At 64.8% G+C, this 17,068-nt stretch overlaps 1 protein-coding gene across 1 annotated transcript; it reads left to right on the top strand.

The window, feature by feature from the left end:
- Nucleotides 1-382: 382 nt before the first annotated feature.
- On the top strand, nucleotides 383-8,646 carry AKAP17A (A-kinase anchoring protein 17A). The gene is made up of 5 exons (XM_045856109.1): nucleotides 383-520; nucleotides 2,003-2,780; nucleotides 3,526-3,674; nucleotides 5,698-5,938; nucleotides 6,830-8,646. Exons 2-5 carry the CDS (start codon nucleotides 2,019-2,021, stop codon nucleotides 7,763-7,765), a joined length of 2,088 nt encoding a protein of 695 aa, XP_045712065.1. The 5' UTR covers nucleotides 383-520; nucleotides 2,003-2,018; the 3' UTR covers nucleotides 7,766-8,646.
- The last annotated feature ends 8,422 nt before the right edge of the window (nucleotides 8,647-17,068 follow it).

Raw genomic sequence — 17,068 nt, 5'->3', positions numbered from 1 at the left:
GGGTGATTAATCAATATGCATAATGCAATACGTGAAATAACTAGTCCATGCACGGCTGGATAATAAATAATGTGTAGTTAATGCACACTGCTATGTTATATATATATACGCTTATCGCGATAATTTGGGGAGAAAACACCAGGGCCCCATTCCTCCCGAGGTTAAAGCAGACGCCCGCCCACTCGCGCCCGCAGGTGCGGCGCCGGGGCGGGGTGGCCTCGCGCACGCGCAGTGCAGAACCCAAGGCCGCTCAGCCTCAACCCCCGAGCCCCCCGGAAGTCCCGCCTCGGGGGCGGGGCCAGGGCCTGGAGGCTAAGCCTGGGGCCGCCGCGCGTCCGCTTCCGCCGGCCCGAGAGCCGGAAACGGACGTGCGTCACAAGAGCGGTCAGCGTCGGGGGCGCTTCCGGCGGACGGTGGCGGCTCCGAGGCGACAGGCCGCTGCTGCCGGGGTCGTCGGCTGACCGCGGCGCGCTGGGAGCAGGGCGGCGGCGGCTGGGGACGCAGGCGGAGCCCCGCGGCGGTGAGCGCCGCCCGCAACCGCCTTCCTCCGCGAGGCGGCCGGGATCGGGAGCCGGGGTCTGCGAGGGGCCGGAAGGGGGCTCGGCGGCGGGGACTGACCGCGGGCGGGGGGCCGGGGCCGAGGTCTGCGGGCGGTTGGCGTCCTCGAGCGGTCGGCAGTACTGGGTGACTGGGGGTCCGGGGGACCCCGGGGACCCCGGGGCTGCGGGTATTGTGGGGCGGTGGTCTTCGGGGGGGGGGGGTCACTGTGGCCTACGGGTCCGGGGCATCCTGGGCAGTGGGGGTGTTTGGGGGCGGGGGTCCCCGGGGTCCTGGTGTGGGGGGCAGGGAATACCGGGCAGCCGGGGAGCCAGAGTCCGGGGGACCGGGGTTCGCTGGTCCTTGAGGGTCAGGATATGACCGTGGGCGGGAGTACCCGGGATTGGGTTTAGCGCTGGCGTGGTGGGGGCCTGGGTCTGGGGGTTGCCATGGACACCGCGGGGGGGTCGCTACTTGGGGGTTAGCGGAAGGGCTGTGCCTGAAAAGCCGGGACCACAGGGGGCTGGGGAAGCCGCAGTACCAAGGGTCCTAGGGGATTGTCGGGGGTACCCAAATGACAGGGAGCCGTTGGGGGAGGCAGGCTGCCCCCGAGGCGGGCGGAGGGGGTGGAGGCCTTGGAGATGCCGTCCACCACCGGGGACTGGGGCTGGCCTGGGGTAACCAAGGGCAGCCCTGGGGATGGGGGCAGGGCCCTGCCTGGGAAACAGGGGGTGGCTGCCTGTTCCCCAGTGTCCTGGGGGTGTCCGGACCCTTCTGCTTCGGCGCTCCGCCCTCTGGCTGCGCCCTCCTGGGCTTGTGCCTCTGGAACTGCCCCAGCTGGGCTGGTGGGTGAGCCGAGCTGGTGGGCGGGTGGCTGGACAGGCCACCTGCACGGTGTGGGTGTCTGGTGCCAGCTCCTGGCTGGAGCCCGGCTGTCCGAGGACTTGTTCGACCAGTAGGGGAGACTTGCTCGGAGAAGGTGGGGGAGGAAGAGGCCACAGGTCACTCCCAGCCCCAAGCTGGCAAGAGGCTGTGTCCCTTTCACCTTTAACTTGGGCAAAGAGAGGGATCGTTCTGTCAGCACAGAACTTCCTGCTTCATCGACACCCACGCCAGGTCACTGCCTCCTCCAAGACCCTCCCCGGCTCTTGGAGCTGAGCTGTGCGCCTTCCCCAGCCCGTCACCTGCACCCTTCGGGGAGCTAGGCAGGCTCTCGTCTGCCTCCCCCAGCTGCTGCCGGGAGGGTGGGGAGCTGGCCCAGGGTGCCCTGAGCAGGTCGGCACTGACAGAGGCTCCGGTGCTGACCTGTCCTTAAAAGTTTCTGTCTATCCCGTCCTTTCTCCTTTCGGTGTAACCTGATGACTTAAATCCGACAACCGCCCCGGGTGGGGCGGGCGGAGCGGCAGGCGGTCTCGCGTCCCCTCCCTGGGCCTCGGGAGCTGACCGCCCGCGGTGTGTGTTCCAGGCCCCCGGTCCCGGCGATGGCATCGGCTACCATCGTGCACGACACGTCGGAGGCGGTGGACCTGTGCCCCCTGTACGGGCTCTACCTGAAGCCCATCACCAAGATGACCATCAGCGTGGCCCTGCCGCAGCTGAAGCAGCCCGGGAAGTCCATCTCCAACTGGGAGGTGATGGAGCGGCTGAAGGGCATGGTGCACAGCCACCAGTTCTCCACGCTGCGCATCTCCAAGAGCACCATGGACTTCATCCGCTTCGAGGGCGAGGTGGAGAACAAGAGCCTGGTCAAGTCCTTCCTGGCCTGCCTGGACGGCAAGACCATCAAGCTCAGCGGCTTCTCCGACATCCTCAAGGTGCGTGCCGCTGAGTTCAAGGTGGACTTCCCCAGCCGGCACGACTGGGACTCCTTCTTCCGCGACGCCAAGGACATGAACGAGACGCTGCCCGGCGAGCGCCCTGACACTGTGCACCTGGAGGGGCTGCCCTGCAAGTGGTTCGCCCTCCGGGACTCGGGCTCCGAGAGGCCCAGCGAGGAGGTGCTGGTGCGGGTGTTCGAGAAGTTCGGGGCCATCCGCAACGTGGACATCCCCATGCTGGACCCCTACCGCGAGGAGATGACCGGCCGCAACTTCCACACCTTCAGCTTCGGGGGCCACCTGAACTTCGAGGCCTACGTGCAGTACTGCGAGTACGCCGGCTTCATCCAGGCCATGAGCGCCCTGCGCGGCATGAAGCTCATGCACAAGGGCGAGGACGGCAAGGCCGTGGCCTGCAACATCAAGGTGAGCCCGGGCCTCCGCGCCTCTGCACGGGGGGCGCTGGCCGTGCTCCGGCCTGGCGGCGGGGGGCGGCGAGCACCACGACCCACCTGTGGGCGAGCAGCCCCTGTGGGCGGCAGAGTCCGCGTGCGTAGGTAAGTGCACCCGGCCACACCCTTGAACATGGTGTGGGGTCGTCTGCAAAGACTCGGAGCTGTAGAGTTCGGACGGGTTGGTGCCTCTGACACTGACACCCCCCTTCTTCTAGAGGAGGGCGGGCGCTTCCTTCCCCTGCGTTGACTCTGTCCCGGGCGTTCCTTCGAGGAGATGAGGACAGCAGCCTCGCAGAGGACTCCGGCTTTGGTCCTGGGAGGCAGCTGGCACCCTGCTAGCGGAGGCCCGGGCCCTGTGGCTTCTGGGTCCTGGCCACGGTCTGGGGGGTGGCAGGGCCCCCAGGAGCAGGAAGGGAAAGTGGTCTTGTGAAAGGGGCCATTTTTTTGGTTGTACTTTGTGTGAAGGCAGGTCAGGGTTGCAGGGTGAGTTGGTCCTCCCCGGTGGAACGAGGACCCCACGGGGGCGGGGGGCTCAGTCCGCACGCAGACACTGCGAGATCCCCGCCCCGGCCCTGGGTCGGGCGGCTCCCGGGGGCAGAGCGCCCCCCAGCCCTGGCCGCCCGAGGGCCTCGCTGGCTCCCAGGGTGGGCGCCGGCCTCTGTGCTGGGGAGCGGCGCCGTGGGTCTCTCTACTTGGCGCTGCCATTCCTTCCAAAGGTGTCTTTCGACTCCACCAAGCACCTGAGCGACGCCTCCATCAAGAAGCGGCAGCTGGAGAGGCAGAAGCTGCAGGAGCTGGAGCAGCAGCGGGAGGAGCAGAAGCGGCGGGAGAAGGAGGCCGAGGAGCGGCAGAGGGCCGAGGAGAGGTGGGCCGCCTGCGCGCCCCGCGCCTGCCCGGGGCCCCCGCCTGCGGCAGGGCGCCTGTGTGTGCGCCCGCTCCCGTGTGAGCGCGTGCTGCGCATCCTGTGTGCACCCGTGTGTGTCTGCACCCGTGTGTGTGTGTGCGCCTTCGCACAGGTGCACATTTCGTGTGTGTCCGTGTGCATGCGTGTGCTCTCCTGGACCACGCCTGCTGGGAACGGGGCACCAGGTGCTGGCCCTGGTCGCACCCCTCCCCCGTGCACCCCCGTGCGTCCCGGCTGCGGGGTGGGGCTGCGGGGTGGGGCGAGCCGCGCGAGGGTGAAGCTGTGCCGACCGATCGGGCGGGGGGGCTGCAGGTGCCGCCCCCTGTGTCATGGCGTCCGCCGCGGGGCAGGGGCCCTCAGGGTGCCCGCCTGTCCTTCCCGCCGCCGCGACGGCAGGAGGCCGACTCGGGTCGCAGTTGTCCCCGGGGCTACGAGTTTGTCAGTCCTGAACGCAGTTGAACTGGCGCCTTGCTGTCTACTGGCGTAGTTCTCACGTTTGGGAAACGGCAGGGCGGGGCGGGGGGCCGGCCACTTGTGCGTGTCCCGTCCCTGCCCCCGTGCTGTGGAGGTCCAGTGTGTACGTGTGTGTGTGCGCGTGGCATCTGCTGCGTGTCTGCTGCGGCTCAGGCTCAGGCCCAGGCCCAGGCCGCCGGGCTCCCCACTGTCCTTCAGTCTGTCTGTCCGCGGAGCTGGCGTAAGGCTGCCCCCCCCCGGGGAGGGGCCTGTCTTCCCTCCCGCCCTCGCCCAGGTCAGCGGAGCGGCTGCCGGGATGTGTCTGCACTGAGCCGTTTCCCTCTCCCCCCCAGGGCCCCGGCCGTGGGTCCCCGCGAGCGCAGCCCCGGAGCCTGTACCCGGGGAAGGGTGGGGAAGGGAGAGCCCCGGGAGCTCAGGCGCAGACCCGCCCCAGCCTGTGTCTGCGGTGGGCTCCCGTCCCCGCGTCACCGGTGACCCGCAGATGGGCTGCTCGTCTCCCCGGCTGACTGAGTTTCAGAACGCCGCGGGGGACCCGGGGGACCGCTCAGCAAGGCACTTCCTGATCCTCACGGTGGGGGGTGGGGTCAGCCTGGGTCAGGCCGTGGGGTGCGCCGCGGCCCTGGAGGACGGGTGCAGGCTGTCTGGGGCGCAGGGCTGAGGACGGAGGGTTCCGGGTGTGCGGCGGTGGGAGGGGACCGTGTCTGAGGCGCCAGCTGGGGTGGGGCTCAGGTGTGCCAGTGACCTGCGCCCTGTTGTCGGCCGGGGCCTGTGTGTGTGTGTCTGCCGTGTCACAGGTGAGCGAGTCTGTGGGCGGTTCACAGTTAGTGAGGGCTGGGGCGCGGCCCTTGGGGCTCTGCCACACTCCTTCCTGGTCCGCAGCTGGTCTGGGCCCCGCGCCCGCACCCCACGCTCTGCCTGCTTCGGGGCGGCGCTCTGGGTCTCAGCCGTGCTGGTCCTTCCGGAGCACGTCTGGCTTTGCCAGCCACGCCCCTCGGTGGTTTGAAGGACCTCGCAGCCCAGGGGTGCGGGGGAGAGGGCGCCCCGTAAATGTGCCCGGGTGCTCCGGACTTCCCGGCGATGCCAGGCATGCCCGCCGGCGTGGGCACACGCGTTTCCGGGACCCCTCCAGCAGCCACGCGCAGCCGGCTGCCCTGGGCCCTCTGTCAGGGTGGGCTTGCTTGCTCTGGGCTGGGTGCAGGAGAGGTGGGGTGCACACGACGCTCTGGGCCACACCCCCTCCCTGGTGCAGTGCTGCCGCAGCGTTCCTTGTGGCCAGCACGGTCAGGGGCCCCGCCTCCTCTCGGCCCCAGGTGGGGGACTCGGGGCCCCAGGTCGGGGACTGTCCCCGCGGGGAGCCGCTCTGGCAGGGGAGCCGTGCTGGCATCTGCCCGGGGTTCCGGAAGCGACGGGGGCTGACGAGTTGGAGTGGTCCATGGGGGGAGCCCCTTCCTAGCACCCGCTCCCCGCCCGCCGCCCCGCGTCCGCCTGACGGGCTCGCGTGTCCGCACAGGAAGCAGAAGGAGCTGGAGGAGATGGAGAGGGAGCGCAGGAGGGAGGAGAAGCTGCGCCGGAGGGAGCAGAAGCAGCGGGACCGCGAGCTGCGCCGCAGCCAGAAGAAGCTGGAGAAGCTGCAGGCGGAGGAGCAGAAGAAGCTGCAGGAGAAGATCAAGCTGGAGGAGCGCAAGCTGCTGCTGGCCCAGCGCAACCTGCAGTCCATCCGGCTGATCGCCGAGCTGCTGAGCCGCGCCAAGGTACCCGGGCCGGCCGGCCCCCGCGGACGCGCCGGGCCTCGCCGCGGCCAGAGCCGCAAGGAGTGGGCTTCCCACGGAGGGCGGCCCGCCCCGCCCCGCCGCCCGGAGTGCGTGGGGTCCCTGCGTCATCCTGGACGCGAGGCTTCGGGAGCAGGGACGGCGGCGGCGCTCGAGCGTCCCCTCCCTGGTGCTGGCCGGGCGGTCGGGGGCGGCCCTCCTCCCGCCGGGACATGCTGGCCAGGCCGGGTCAGGTTGCCAGGCTAGGCGCCCAGGGCAGGGGGCCGAGGGCCGAGCCCGTCCCCGGGGGACGCAGGGCGCATCGCAGAGCCGCACCGGCCGCGTCCCCATTCCACCACCATGGTGTGCCAGGTCTGTCCCCGCCGAGTGGACGATCCCTCCGGCCCAGGAGTCTCCTCGTGCCTCCTGCGGGCCTCCCGGTGACGCCCGTGAGCCGGGCCCGGGCCGCGGACAGACCTGCGCTCAGGCGGCCGCGCGCCCGTGCGGTGTGGCGCGGGGCGACCCATAACCTGTTGTCTGCTTGCAGCGTTGATAAGGCCCGGGGAAGGACAATGGCAGGCGCGCTGAGACTGTGGCAGCTCAGGTCTTGTTTCATGGTGAATATTGAAGACACTGACCCCGGCCAGGCCCAGCACGTCCCTGGCAGCCTGCGTCCGCCCGGCACCTCAGCCCCCCGCTGCGGGGGCCGCGCGAGTGGCTTTGCCGCGGGGTGTGTGCCCCCCTCGGACGGACGCATGACCGCCGGGCGTGGCCGGGATGGGCACCGAGCCGCTGTCCGGCACCCCGGACCACGGGGCGCCTGGAGAGCCCAGAGCTGCCCGAGCGTGCGGCGGCCCCGAGCCCGTCTCAGGCGGCGCCTCTCCCCTCCCGCAGGCGGCGAAGGTGCAGGAGCAGGAGCAGAAGGAGCAGGCCCTGCGGCTGCAGCAGCTGGAGGAGCGGCGGCGGCTGCAGGAGGCGGAGCTGCGGCGCGTGGAGGAGGAGAAGGAGCGCGCGCTGGGGCTGCAGCGGAAGGAGCGGCAGCTGCGCCAGCGCCTGCTGAGCATCCTGCTGAGCAAGAAGGCGGACGACCCCCGGGCGCAGGAGGACCTGGGCGTCACGCACGCGGACCTGCTGCAGCCCGTGCTGGACATCTTGCAGACCGTGTCCGCCGGCTGTCTGCGTGCCGCCTCCCCGCATCTCCTCGGGGCCCCGCCGGCCCCCAGCGCCCCCAAGGAGACCCCGCCGCGGCCCGAGGCGGAGTGCGCTCCCGCAAACGTGAACGGGAACGCGGCGGAGGATGCTCAGGGCAGGGACCGGCAGCCCTCTCGCCCGGTCGCCCCCGACGACGCGTCCCCCGAGAAGCGCTGCCCGGCGGTCCTCTCCTGCATCCCCGACAACAACCAGCACCCCAAGGGCGTGCCCACCGCCTGCGAGCAGAGCGCGCCGCGCAAGGACACCCGCTCGGAGCAAGACAAGTGCAACCGCGAGCCCAGCAGGAGCCGGGGCCGGTCCGGCGGGGCCCCGGGCAGCGCGGATAGGCAGCCGCGGGAGCACAGCCGGCCGCGGCGGGCGGGCAGCCGCGAGGACAGGGGGCGCCGGAAGGAGCGCCGCTCCCACAAGAAGCGCTCGCACCAGCGCGACAGCCCCCAGCGCAGCGCGAGCCCCGCCCACGCTCGGTCCCGGAGGTCTTCCAGCAGGGACCGCTCGGGCCACCGCGAGAAGAGCCGAGACCGCCGCAGTGGCTCCGGGAGGAAGCGCAGCCGCCACCGCCACGGCCAGAGGTCTCGCTCCGGGTCCCCCGGCCGGCACCGCAGCACCTGGGACAGGTAGTGCAGGGCGCGTCCTGCCGCCGTCCCGGAAGCGTGGGGCGCGCGGGGCGTCCTGGCTCCTCTTCCCGCCGCCTCGGGAGCCTCCGCGTGGCAGAGGGCGGCGTGTCAGCAGCCCCTTCCTCCATGACCGGCGGCCCTGGGGACCGCCGTGGAGCCGTCCGTCACTAGCCCTTAGTTCCCTGTAAGACTTTTGACCAGTAGCTTTAACGTGGCCAGTCCTCGCCCAGCAGATGCGCCCGGAGCGACGGCGGAGGGACTGGCCGGCCCGCCGCGCCCCAGTTCCGCTCGGTGGCAGCCTGTGCCACCCGCATCACGGCAGGCGCGTGGCCGCGCTCGGGGGACGAGTGGCCGGCGTGGGGACTCCACGGTCCCGCGGGGCAGGACGGGGAAGTCTTGCCCTGCTGGCTTTTTTTTTTTTTCTTCTCCTGTTTATTTTCCTTTTTGTGACTTTAACGGACTGGGAAGCACCGCGGCTGGGACGCCCGAAGAACCAAGTGACCTTGACTGAGGAAGCGGTGGCTGGGGAAGGAGCGTGGCGCGGGGCGGACGCTCTGGCGGGCCTTGGCAGCTTTGGGGCGCTGCAGACACGCTCCGTGTGTCCGAGTTCCGTGGCGGGGCAGAGGCAACGCTGGGGAGCAGCTTCGGTGTCTCGTCAAGGTCAGCGTGCGTGGTTTTTTTTAAAAGCCGTTTTGCTAAATTATTTTTATTCCAGACTACAGTTTCCCACCGGTTTCAGGCTGCACACTTGTTAAATTTTGTAATGATGCGCTTCTCCACGGGCAGCGCTGACGTCCTTAACGACGGCAGTCTCGTTTGCGTCGGGGAAGGCGGTGTTGATTCCAGTTGGCGTTTTTATGGTGAAATAAAGCCTTTTCCAGTGAAGCGGCGCCGTGCCTGTGTGGTTTGTTGTCGGGAGCGCCCTGGGCTCCGCGGCCGAGCTCAGCCGCCTCCAGCGCGTCTGGAACCGGCAGGGAGCGCTGGCTGTTCCTGCCGCCGGCATTTCCCAGCGCAGACCCCCCGCAGGGGCACCCTGGGTCCTCAGCGCCGCCCCGCGACCCTCGGCGACGCCACCGCAGCCGTCTGCGTGAAGCCTGCGGCGCTGCCCGTTAGAGACGAGTGCGGGGAAGCGGTCCCTTCCGTCTCGAGGGAGTCCAGGCAGCGCGCCGTGGGGTCCCCCGCTCGGTCCCCACGGTGTGACGGTCCCCCTTCCCCGAAACGCAGACCTCAGTGTGCAGACCGGGGGGCGGGCCCTGCCTCCCCGGCTCCCGGCCCCTCACAGCTGCGGTGGGCACGGGGGCCACTCACCTTCCTCTCCCCGGCCCGGCTCTGCCTGCGCCACCAGCCGCGGCCGTGTGCAAGCCAGGGGCGCTGCGCTGCCCGGCCATTGGCGACGGCCCTCAGGAATCCCGCGCAGGCGCAGCAGGCTCCCCGCGGCCCACAGCACTGACCTCGGAGCACGTCCCGGGGCCGGGGGTCGCTCACCCTAACCCTGGAGGGGGTGACGGCGCAAGTCCAGGACCTCGCAGAAGGCCAAGCGGCCCTGCGGTGGGGACGTTAGGGCTTCTGTCAGGTCGTGGGGGGTCTCTGCAGGGACCGGGGAGATGTCTGGCTCAGGGGAGCTGCGAGGGGTCGGGGACCCCTGGAACGCACGGGCGCAAGGATCCAGGGGGACGTCCCTACAGCACGCACGCACGGGGCGTGTCCATGGGTCAGCAGGAAGTCGCCGGGGAGGTGTTCGCAAGGGTCATGGCAGCCACAGCGCAGCCGGACGCACAGGCCGGGTCCCCCCGGCCACCCAGCAGGCGCACTGGGAGCTGGGCGTGAGGTGCTGCCGCCATGGAGAGAGAGCGCAGGCGCACTGGGAGCTGGGCTGCGGTACAGAGGTGTGCACCCGGCTGTGCTGGCCCGGGCGGCGGGGGCGCATCGGATGCATGGGGCGTGGGTCCAGCACACCCCAAACTCAGAGAGTGGCTATCGCGGGGGAAGAGACTCGGGAATCGGCGTGCGACCCCGCTCCGCCGTGCTGCCCCTCCAGAGCCTCGGAAGGTGGAGTGGGAGCAGGCCGGTCCAGGCCGGCCCACCCGTGCTGACCCACCTGCTTGGGGTCTGTTACTCCTCAAACAGGGGGTGGCGACCTCTGCACCCGTCACAGTGGACACGTCTCTGCTCCTCCTGGCAACCCTGGTCATTGTTCCCTTCCGGATTTCGGCGCGGTTCGGAGGCGCATGCACGTTAACGGTTGTCCCACCTTGCTGGGGAGCTGACTCCACCCTCGCGGGCGATGCCCCGCCTGACCCTTGCTCGTTCTCGTCCTGCCGTCTTTCCAGCGGTCCGTGGGGCGTCCGGGAGGGCGGTACAAACAGGTGCGCGCTGTGGCGGACGCTCTGGTCTCCACGGGCCACACACACACGACTCAAAGCGACTCAGGCCCCCGAGGGCGGCGGTGAGAGGCATGCATGTTCTTCGTCTTCGGGCTCCGTGCTGGATAGGGAGGAAGGACAGTGGTGCCTGGGCGCCACACAACAGCTCCTTTCGAGGCACCAGAGAAACCCACGGGAGCGCAGGAGTGCCAGCCGGAGTGCCTGGGTGGAGTCGTGCGGGGGCAGCGGGGAAGGGGGTGATGTGAAGGGGGTGGGGGCCGAGCCAGCAGCCCACGCTCCTCCTCTGGGGTCCCCGTCCCCCGGGGCTCAACTTCTCAGGCCCGAGACACCGTCACCCGTGTGAGTTTGGGCGGCCTTGTCCGTATCGTGAGGATTCTCTCGCCTGTTTCCTAAAAGCTCTCATTCTCTCCGGCGGCGGTCCGCAGCGGACCGTGGCGGAGAAGGGGCCAACGCGCAGGAATCGAAACGCGTGTGCCCCCAGCTGATGCGTCCCTTCGCTTGGAGGCGGCAGCGGTGCGCAAGGGGACCGTGAATGCCGATCGTGTCTGTCTGTGGCTGCCGCCGACGGTTCCCACCCGGCGCGGGGCACGTGCGCCACAGACTTCAGGAGCTGGGAGACTGATCCCTCTCTTCTCTCGCGGATAGCATTTCATCCCGAGCCTCTCTCTTCCCGGGTGACACTGATCTCATTCTGAGTCACTAAGACAAGAAACGCGTCATCCCAGCTTTGGCCCGCACTGTTCAACAGACGAGCGGACGGACTTGTCTGGAAATCAAAGGGGACCGCGGGAGGCCGGCCCCGGGGCCAATGCGGACCGTGCGTCTTGCGCTGGGACCGGCGCACGTGGAGAGTGACCTCGGTCCTTGAGTTCCCCGAGCGGAGACCCGACAGCTCGGAACGGTGGCGTCAGACACTGACCTGGGAAGGCACGGAGGGAGAAGGGGGCCAGCAGGGCTGCGTGCACCGGGGACACAGGTGCCAGAGGCAGACGAAGGGCCCCTTGGGGCGCAGGAGACAGAGACGCGGAGATAAGGCTCCCGGGGGAAGGAGGGGGGGACCGGCGTGGCCCACTCCACACACACAGCGCACCTGAGGGAAGAAGGGTGTGCAGACAGAAAGTTGCGGGCATGGGAGAGAGAGCAGGCCCCCCACACCCCCACCCCAGGGTCCTTTGTCTCAAGGTGTCCATCTGTTTCCAAAGGTGGGGATTTCAGGGGAGGTCTCAAGGGAGGGTCTCAGTAGGACAGCAGAACGCTCTCCGGGTGTGGCCTTCCAGGGGCGTGGTGCCTCCGGATCGGCCGGCACTGGGGCAGGGGGTGGGGCAGGGTGGGTCCATCCTCATACCCTTTGGTCCTGACACCAGCCAGGGTCTGGTCCCTCGATTTTCTGGGCCTCGCGCTGAAACACAGAACCTGAGTGTGACCGCGAGTTGTTTGACGGAAACTCGGCCCCCACAGTCTGCAGACCCAGGCTTTGCTGCTTGGGGTACTGGACGCGGGTCAGGACCCCACTGTCCTGAGGGCAGCGTGCTTGAGGGAGGGGTCCAACAGGGGCTCGTCCGGGGGTGCTCGGGGGCTGTCCTCCAGTTGGGGGGTCTGAACCCATGACCAGCGATCTGCTAGGGGTGCCCAGCTCACCTGGGGGCGAGGTCCCAGCCTACATATAATACCTGTCTTACCGGTGGTGCCCGAGAGACGTTCTGCCCCGGTGACCTCCCGTACCTGGCTCACCGTTCCTGCTCCGGTCAGGCCTGGCTGACCTCGCACCCTCCCGCTTGGCCTCAGACATCAGGGCGTCATTGCCGGCCTCCCACGCGGGTCCGTCAGTTCTCTCCCTGTGGGTGGGGGGGCCCCAGGGAACAGGCAGGCGGGTGAACAAACAGAACCCCAGGCCGTGAACTTGGGAGGGAGCCCGTGGGGAGGTGACTGCAGGCCACTTGCACGTGATGGCTCCTAATGTCCCACATACGATTTTTTCTTAAAAACCACAGCCTTCCTGGTGGGGCGGGGCTATGCCGAGAAAGCTGGCGTAGATAGCAGAAATCTCTACATTTTCTGTTTTAGATTGAGCACGAGTCTCCAAAAAAAAAAAAGGGGGGGGGGCTTAAAAAGCAGCCTTGTGAAGACATAATCCACATGCCCAAATATCCCACCCGTGTAAAGTGGGTAAAATTCAGCACCATTTTTTTTTTCCTGGTGTATGCGGTGCGATGACTACCACCACAGTCTAGCTGGAGGGCGTGGGTGCGTCCCCCAGAAACACGCAGCGGCCAGGTGCTTATCCGTTCTTGTCTGTTGTAGACGCGGCCCCCCGGGAGGTCTCGTCTGTCACGGTGGCACCTCGTCCTGGCTGCAAGACTCTGGGCATCGTCCTGCAAAGCACAAGGTTGAGGGTTCTATTCCCGGTCAGGGCACGTGCCTAGGTTGCTGGCTCCATTCTCAGCAGGAGCAACTGAGCGATGTCCCTGTCCCTCCCTCCTCCCCGCCGCTCTGAGAGTCAATAAAGTCTTTAAGAGACCCCGTGCCTGCGGAGGGGGCACTCCAGGCACCGACCCTGAATCTCAGACATGGGGCCGGTCCAGTCTCCAGGGAGTGCGTCCCCGGCCCTCCCACCGCTCGATCTCATTACCAAACTCATCTTCTTAAGGGAAGATTCCGCAGCTCGGGGGGGATTGGCCGGCTTAACAAAGGCCGCTGACAATCTAATCAAGCGAACGCCATCTGTGGCCCGTCGCCACATCCGCCCCCTCGGCCCCCCGGTAAGATGGTGTGAAAGTTCTACAATCCTCTTAACCTCCGCTGATGCCCATGCTCCCTGCAAGCTCATCTGTCTCCCCCGATGTCTCACAGCATGTGTCACCCACTCGACCTCACAGCCAGACCCCTTTGGGCGGGGGGTGGGGGGTGCTCACCCTTCGCACTTGCCCTCCAGCCCCGAACAAGGGACCGGTCCCCAGACTCAGGCCAGACACGTAGGGGGTCTTGAGCTGTTGGTGGGCTCCCGGGTGGGGAAAGTCGGCCACCCCCTCTGGGCGTTGCATGTGCAGGAAACCCAGTATCAGAAACAGGGGGGAGGCTGACGCCCCCCCACCCCCACCCCGGGTGGGACTGATTCAGCCCAGAGCAAGAAAAAGGCAGGAGAAGCCCAAACAAGAACATGCTCACGGAAATCTAACCCGATGTGGGAGTCACCACAAGAGATACAGTAGATGCCTTCGACTTCCTTCATACACACTGACCCCACATGCGTTTCCTCCTCCTCCTGACTCGCCGAATTGCGAAAGAGAGGCCACGATGTCTTAATCACACCCACACATTTTAATTACTCAAGTAGAAACAAGACAGTGAAGCAAAAGATCACTTTGCTTGCCCAGAGAGACACACGAGAAATCAACCGTGTTCGCACCCACCAGCAGTGGCCCCTTAAAGCAAGGGCATCCAACTCACTCTCTCTGGGGGCCCCATCAGCCTCACGGTCGCCTGCCAAGGGCTGAAATAACTTTAGCTCTGTATACCGGTACTTACCCGCTTAGGGGTTAAGGAGCTGAAATGACATTCGGGCCCTGGAAGGCGACCTCGAGGCTGATGGGGCCCCCGGTGAGAGTGAGCTCGACACCTCCGCCCCAGAGCAACGCCGTAGTAGAGACGCCGGCGTCCAGGGGAGCTCAGGGGTGTTCCGGGGGAAAGCCGCAGCCGGCACCGCCTTCCTCTGAGGAGCAGGCCGTGGTCCTGGCCCCCCGCATCCAGGACCTCGGAATGGCCGGAGATGAGGGCAGGAGGCATGCAGCCACGGGACACAGTGAGACCCGGCTGTGTGTGTGGTGGCGGGCCGGGGACCGGGGGCTTGGTGTGGATTTACGGGGACGTCGCCCAGACCACGGTGATGTGGGCGTGGCCCAGAGCCCCCAGACAGACGGACGGACAGACGGAGCGGACCGCAGACCCACAGGCAGGTGTGGGCAGACGTGAGGCCTTGGGCACGCTGCAGCCACAGAACTCACCCCAGAGCACGAAGGCCCAAAGGCTCGCGCGGTGTTGGGACAAGGGAGGACCCGTGCACACGAAATCAAATTAAACTAAACTAGTTAGGTGACATGAAATTCAGAACAGAAACACGTTATGAAAACAATGACGTAGATTTTCAGGACTTCCGGCCAAGATGGAGGCGTAGGGAGTAGACACACCGCGCCTCCTCGCACGACCAGAAGAAGGACGCCAACGATTTAAAAACGAACAGCAACCAGACCTGAGAGAACATCGAAGCCGGACGGAAGTCCGACAACCAAGGCGAGAAGGAGGACACACTCACCCAGGCTGGTGGTGGGAGGGGCCGAGACGGGCAGCCGGGCGGAGAGGACCTGCGGCCAGGCGGCGGCCGGCGGAGCAGGCGGTCCCACATTTTCTTGCAGATACACCGGGAGGGACAACTGGGGAGCGAGACAGACCTCGCAACCCAGGGTTCTGGGGAAAATAAAGCCTCACACCTGATTGAAAACACCTGTGGGGGTCGAGGCGGCCGGGAGAGAGACTCCCAGCCTCTCGGGAGAGTCTGTTGGAGAGACCCGCAGGGTCCGAGAATGGACACAGACCACTCACCCAGGAACCAGCACCAGAAGGGCCCCGTTTGCTTGTGGGAAGCGGGGGAAGGGACTGAAAGCCGGCAGAGAGCGGAGCAAGCGCCATTGTTCCCTCTTGGACCCTCCCCCACGTACAGCGTCACAACGCAGCGACGTGGGTTGCCCCAGCCCAGGTGAACACCTAAGGCTCCGCCCCTCATACATCACTGGTGCACGGAGATCAAAAGAAAAAAAATGACCCAAATGAAAGAACGCATCAAAGCTCCAGAAAAAATACAGCTAAGCAATGAAGAGACAGCTAACCTATCGGATGCACAGTTCAAAACACTGGTGATCAGGATGCTCACAGAATTGGTTGCATTTGGTCACAAATTAGATGAAGAAATGAAGGCTACACTAACTGAAATAAAGGAAAATATACATGTAACCAATAGTGATGGGAAGGAAACTGGGACTCAGATCAACGGTGTGGACCAGAAGGAAGAAAGAAACAATCAATCAGAACAGAATGAAGAAACAAGAATTTAAAAACATGAGGAGAGACTTAGGAACCTCCAGGACACCTTTAAACGTTCCAACATCTGAATCATAGGGGTGCCAGAAGGAGAAGAGGAAGAGCAACAAGTGGAAAACTTATTTGAAGAAATAATAAAGGAGAACTTCCCTAATCTGGCAAAGGAAATAGACTTCCAGGAAGATCAGAGAGTCCCAAAGAAGTTGGACCCAAGGAGGAACACACCAAGGCACATCATAATTATAGTAGCCAAGATTAAAATGAAGGAGAGAATCCTAGAAGCAGCAAGAGACAAGGAGACAGTCACCTACAAAGGAGTTCCCATAAGACCATCAGCTGATTTCTCAAAAGAGACCTTGCAGGCAAGAAGAGGCTGGAAAGAAGTATTCCAGGTCATGAAAGGCAAGGACCTACATCCAAGATTGCTCTATCCAGCAAAGCTCTCATTTAGAATGGAAGGGCAGATAAAGTGCTTCCCAGATAACATCAAGTTAAAGGAGTTCATCATCACCAAGCCCTTATTATATGAAATGTTAAAGGGACTTATCTGAGGAAAAGAAGATAAAAAAAAAAAACATGAACAGTAAAATGACAGCAAACTCACAATCATTAACAACCACGCCTAAAACAAAAACAAAAACAATCTAAGCAAACAACTAGAACAGGAACAGACCCACAGAAATGGAGATCCCATGGAGGGTTAGCACCAGGGGAGTGGGAGGGGGAGAGACGGGGAAAAGGTACAGAGAATAAGTAGCATAGACGGTAGGGAGACAATAGATGGGGGAAGGGCAAGGATAATGTGGGAAATGTAGAAGCCAAAGAACTTACGACACATGGACATGAGCTAAAGGGGGGAATGTGGGTGGGAGGGGTGTGCAGGGTGGAGGGGAGAGAAGGAGGGGAAATGGGACAACTGTAATAGCACAATCAATAAAATGTATTAGAAAATAAAGTAAAAAAAACAATGACATAAGTTTTTAAAAGAAACCCATTTCTAAAATAATTAATAAATAAACTTTAAAACCATGAAAGCGATGAATGGAAAACCCCAGCAATTCCATGGATTAGATAAACTTTAAATTAAACACATTGAAATAAAAATAGCTGACATCACGACCACGCACACCTTAGAAATACTTGAGTGAGGAAGGAAACCACTGAATCAAAAGAACGGGAACCTTTCTTGTGTTGGGGCACTGTCTCTTCGTACCTACTTTGTGGTGGGTTTCCAACAACAATGGAGAGTGACTTTTATCAGGGTGCCTTTTCCGCACTGTGGCGTGATTGCGGGCCGTCGGAGTGTCCTTTTTGGACAAATGTGTGTTCAGGCCCCCCCCCCGCCCACTTTCAGTCCAATTCACTGTGGTTTGGGGGTTTCCGTGGAATGGGTTCCTCGTGTGTTTTGGGTACGCACCCCCTGGTCGAGGAGAGGATCGTTGGCAACCACCCCCTGTCACAAACTGGGGTGTCTTTTTGTTCCGCCAACGGCGTCCTTTCCTGGCCCCCGACTTTTCGCTTTGATGTAGGTCATCTCTTCCATGTCTCATGAAGCGGAAACGCAAAGAAGCATTAAAGGTAAAGACAGAGTAATACCGTTTAAGAATGACGTCAGCCATTGTTGGAGGGTGCTGTGCAGCTGGCGGGGCCCCCTAAGCCCTGCCAGCCCCCTCATAAGGCTCACGGGATGCTCTGCGGTGGCCGTCTCGTGTCCCTGGTGGGCCCTGTGCGAGAGCCTCCTGCTGCAGCCCCGCGCGGCCAGCCACCCCCAAGCTTGGTGACGACCCCGGCTCCCTGCACCCGGGACCACCGGGGCCCCCCAGAGGCGGCGG

Source organism: Phyllostomus hastatus, unplaced genomic scaffold (assembly GCF_019186645.2).
Source record: "Phyllostomus hastatus isolate PE091 unplaced genomic scaffold, TTU_PhHast_1.1 phas_scaffold_12, whole genome shotgun sequence".
Taxonomy (NCBI): Eukaryota; Metazoa; Chordata; class Mammalia; order Chiroptera; family Phyllostomidae; genus Phyllostomus; species Phyllostomus hastatus.
Note: the sequence above shows the minus strand (reverse complement) of the source record. Positions and strands in the feature narration are given on the sequence as shown.

Excerpts from the sequence above, each read along its gene's own strand:
- AKAP17A (XM_045856109.1), top strand. The coding sequence starts at position 2,019 with ATGGCATCGGCTACCATCGTGCACGACACGTCGGAGGCGGTGGACCTG. Across the intron at positions 3,675-5,697 it reads CGGCAGAGGGCCGAGGAGAG|GAAGCAGAAGGAGCTGGAGG; the intron begins GTGGGCCGCCTG and ends GTGTCCGCACAG. Across the intron at positions 5,939-6,829 it reads AGCTGCTGAGCCGCGCCAAG|GCGGCGAAGGTGCAGGAGCA; the intron begins GTACCCGGGCCG and ends CCCCTCCCGCAG.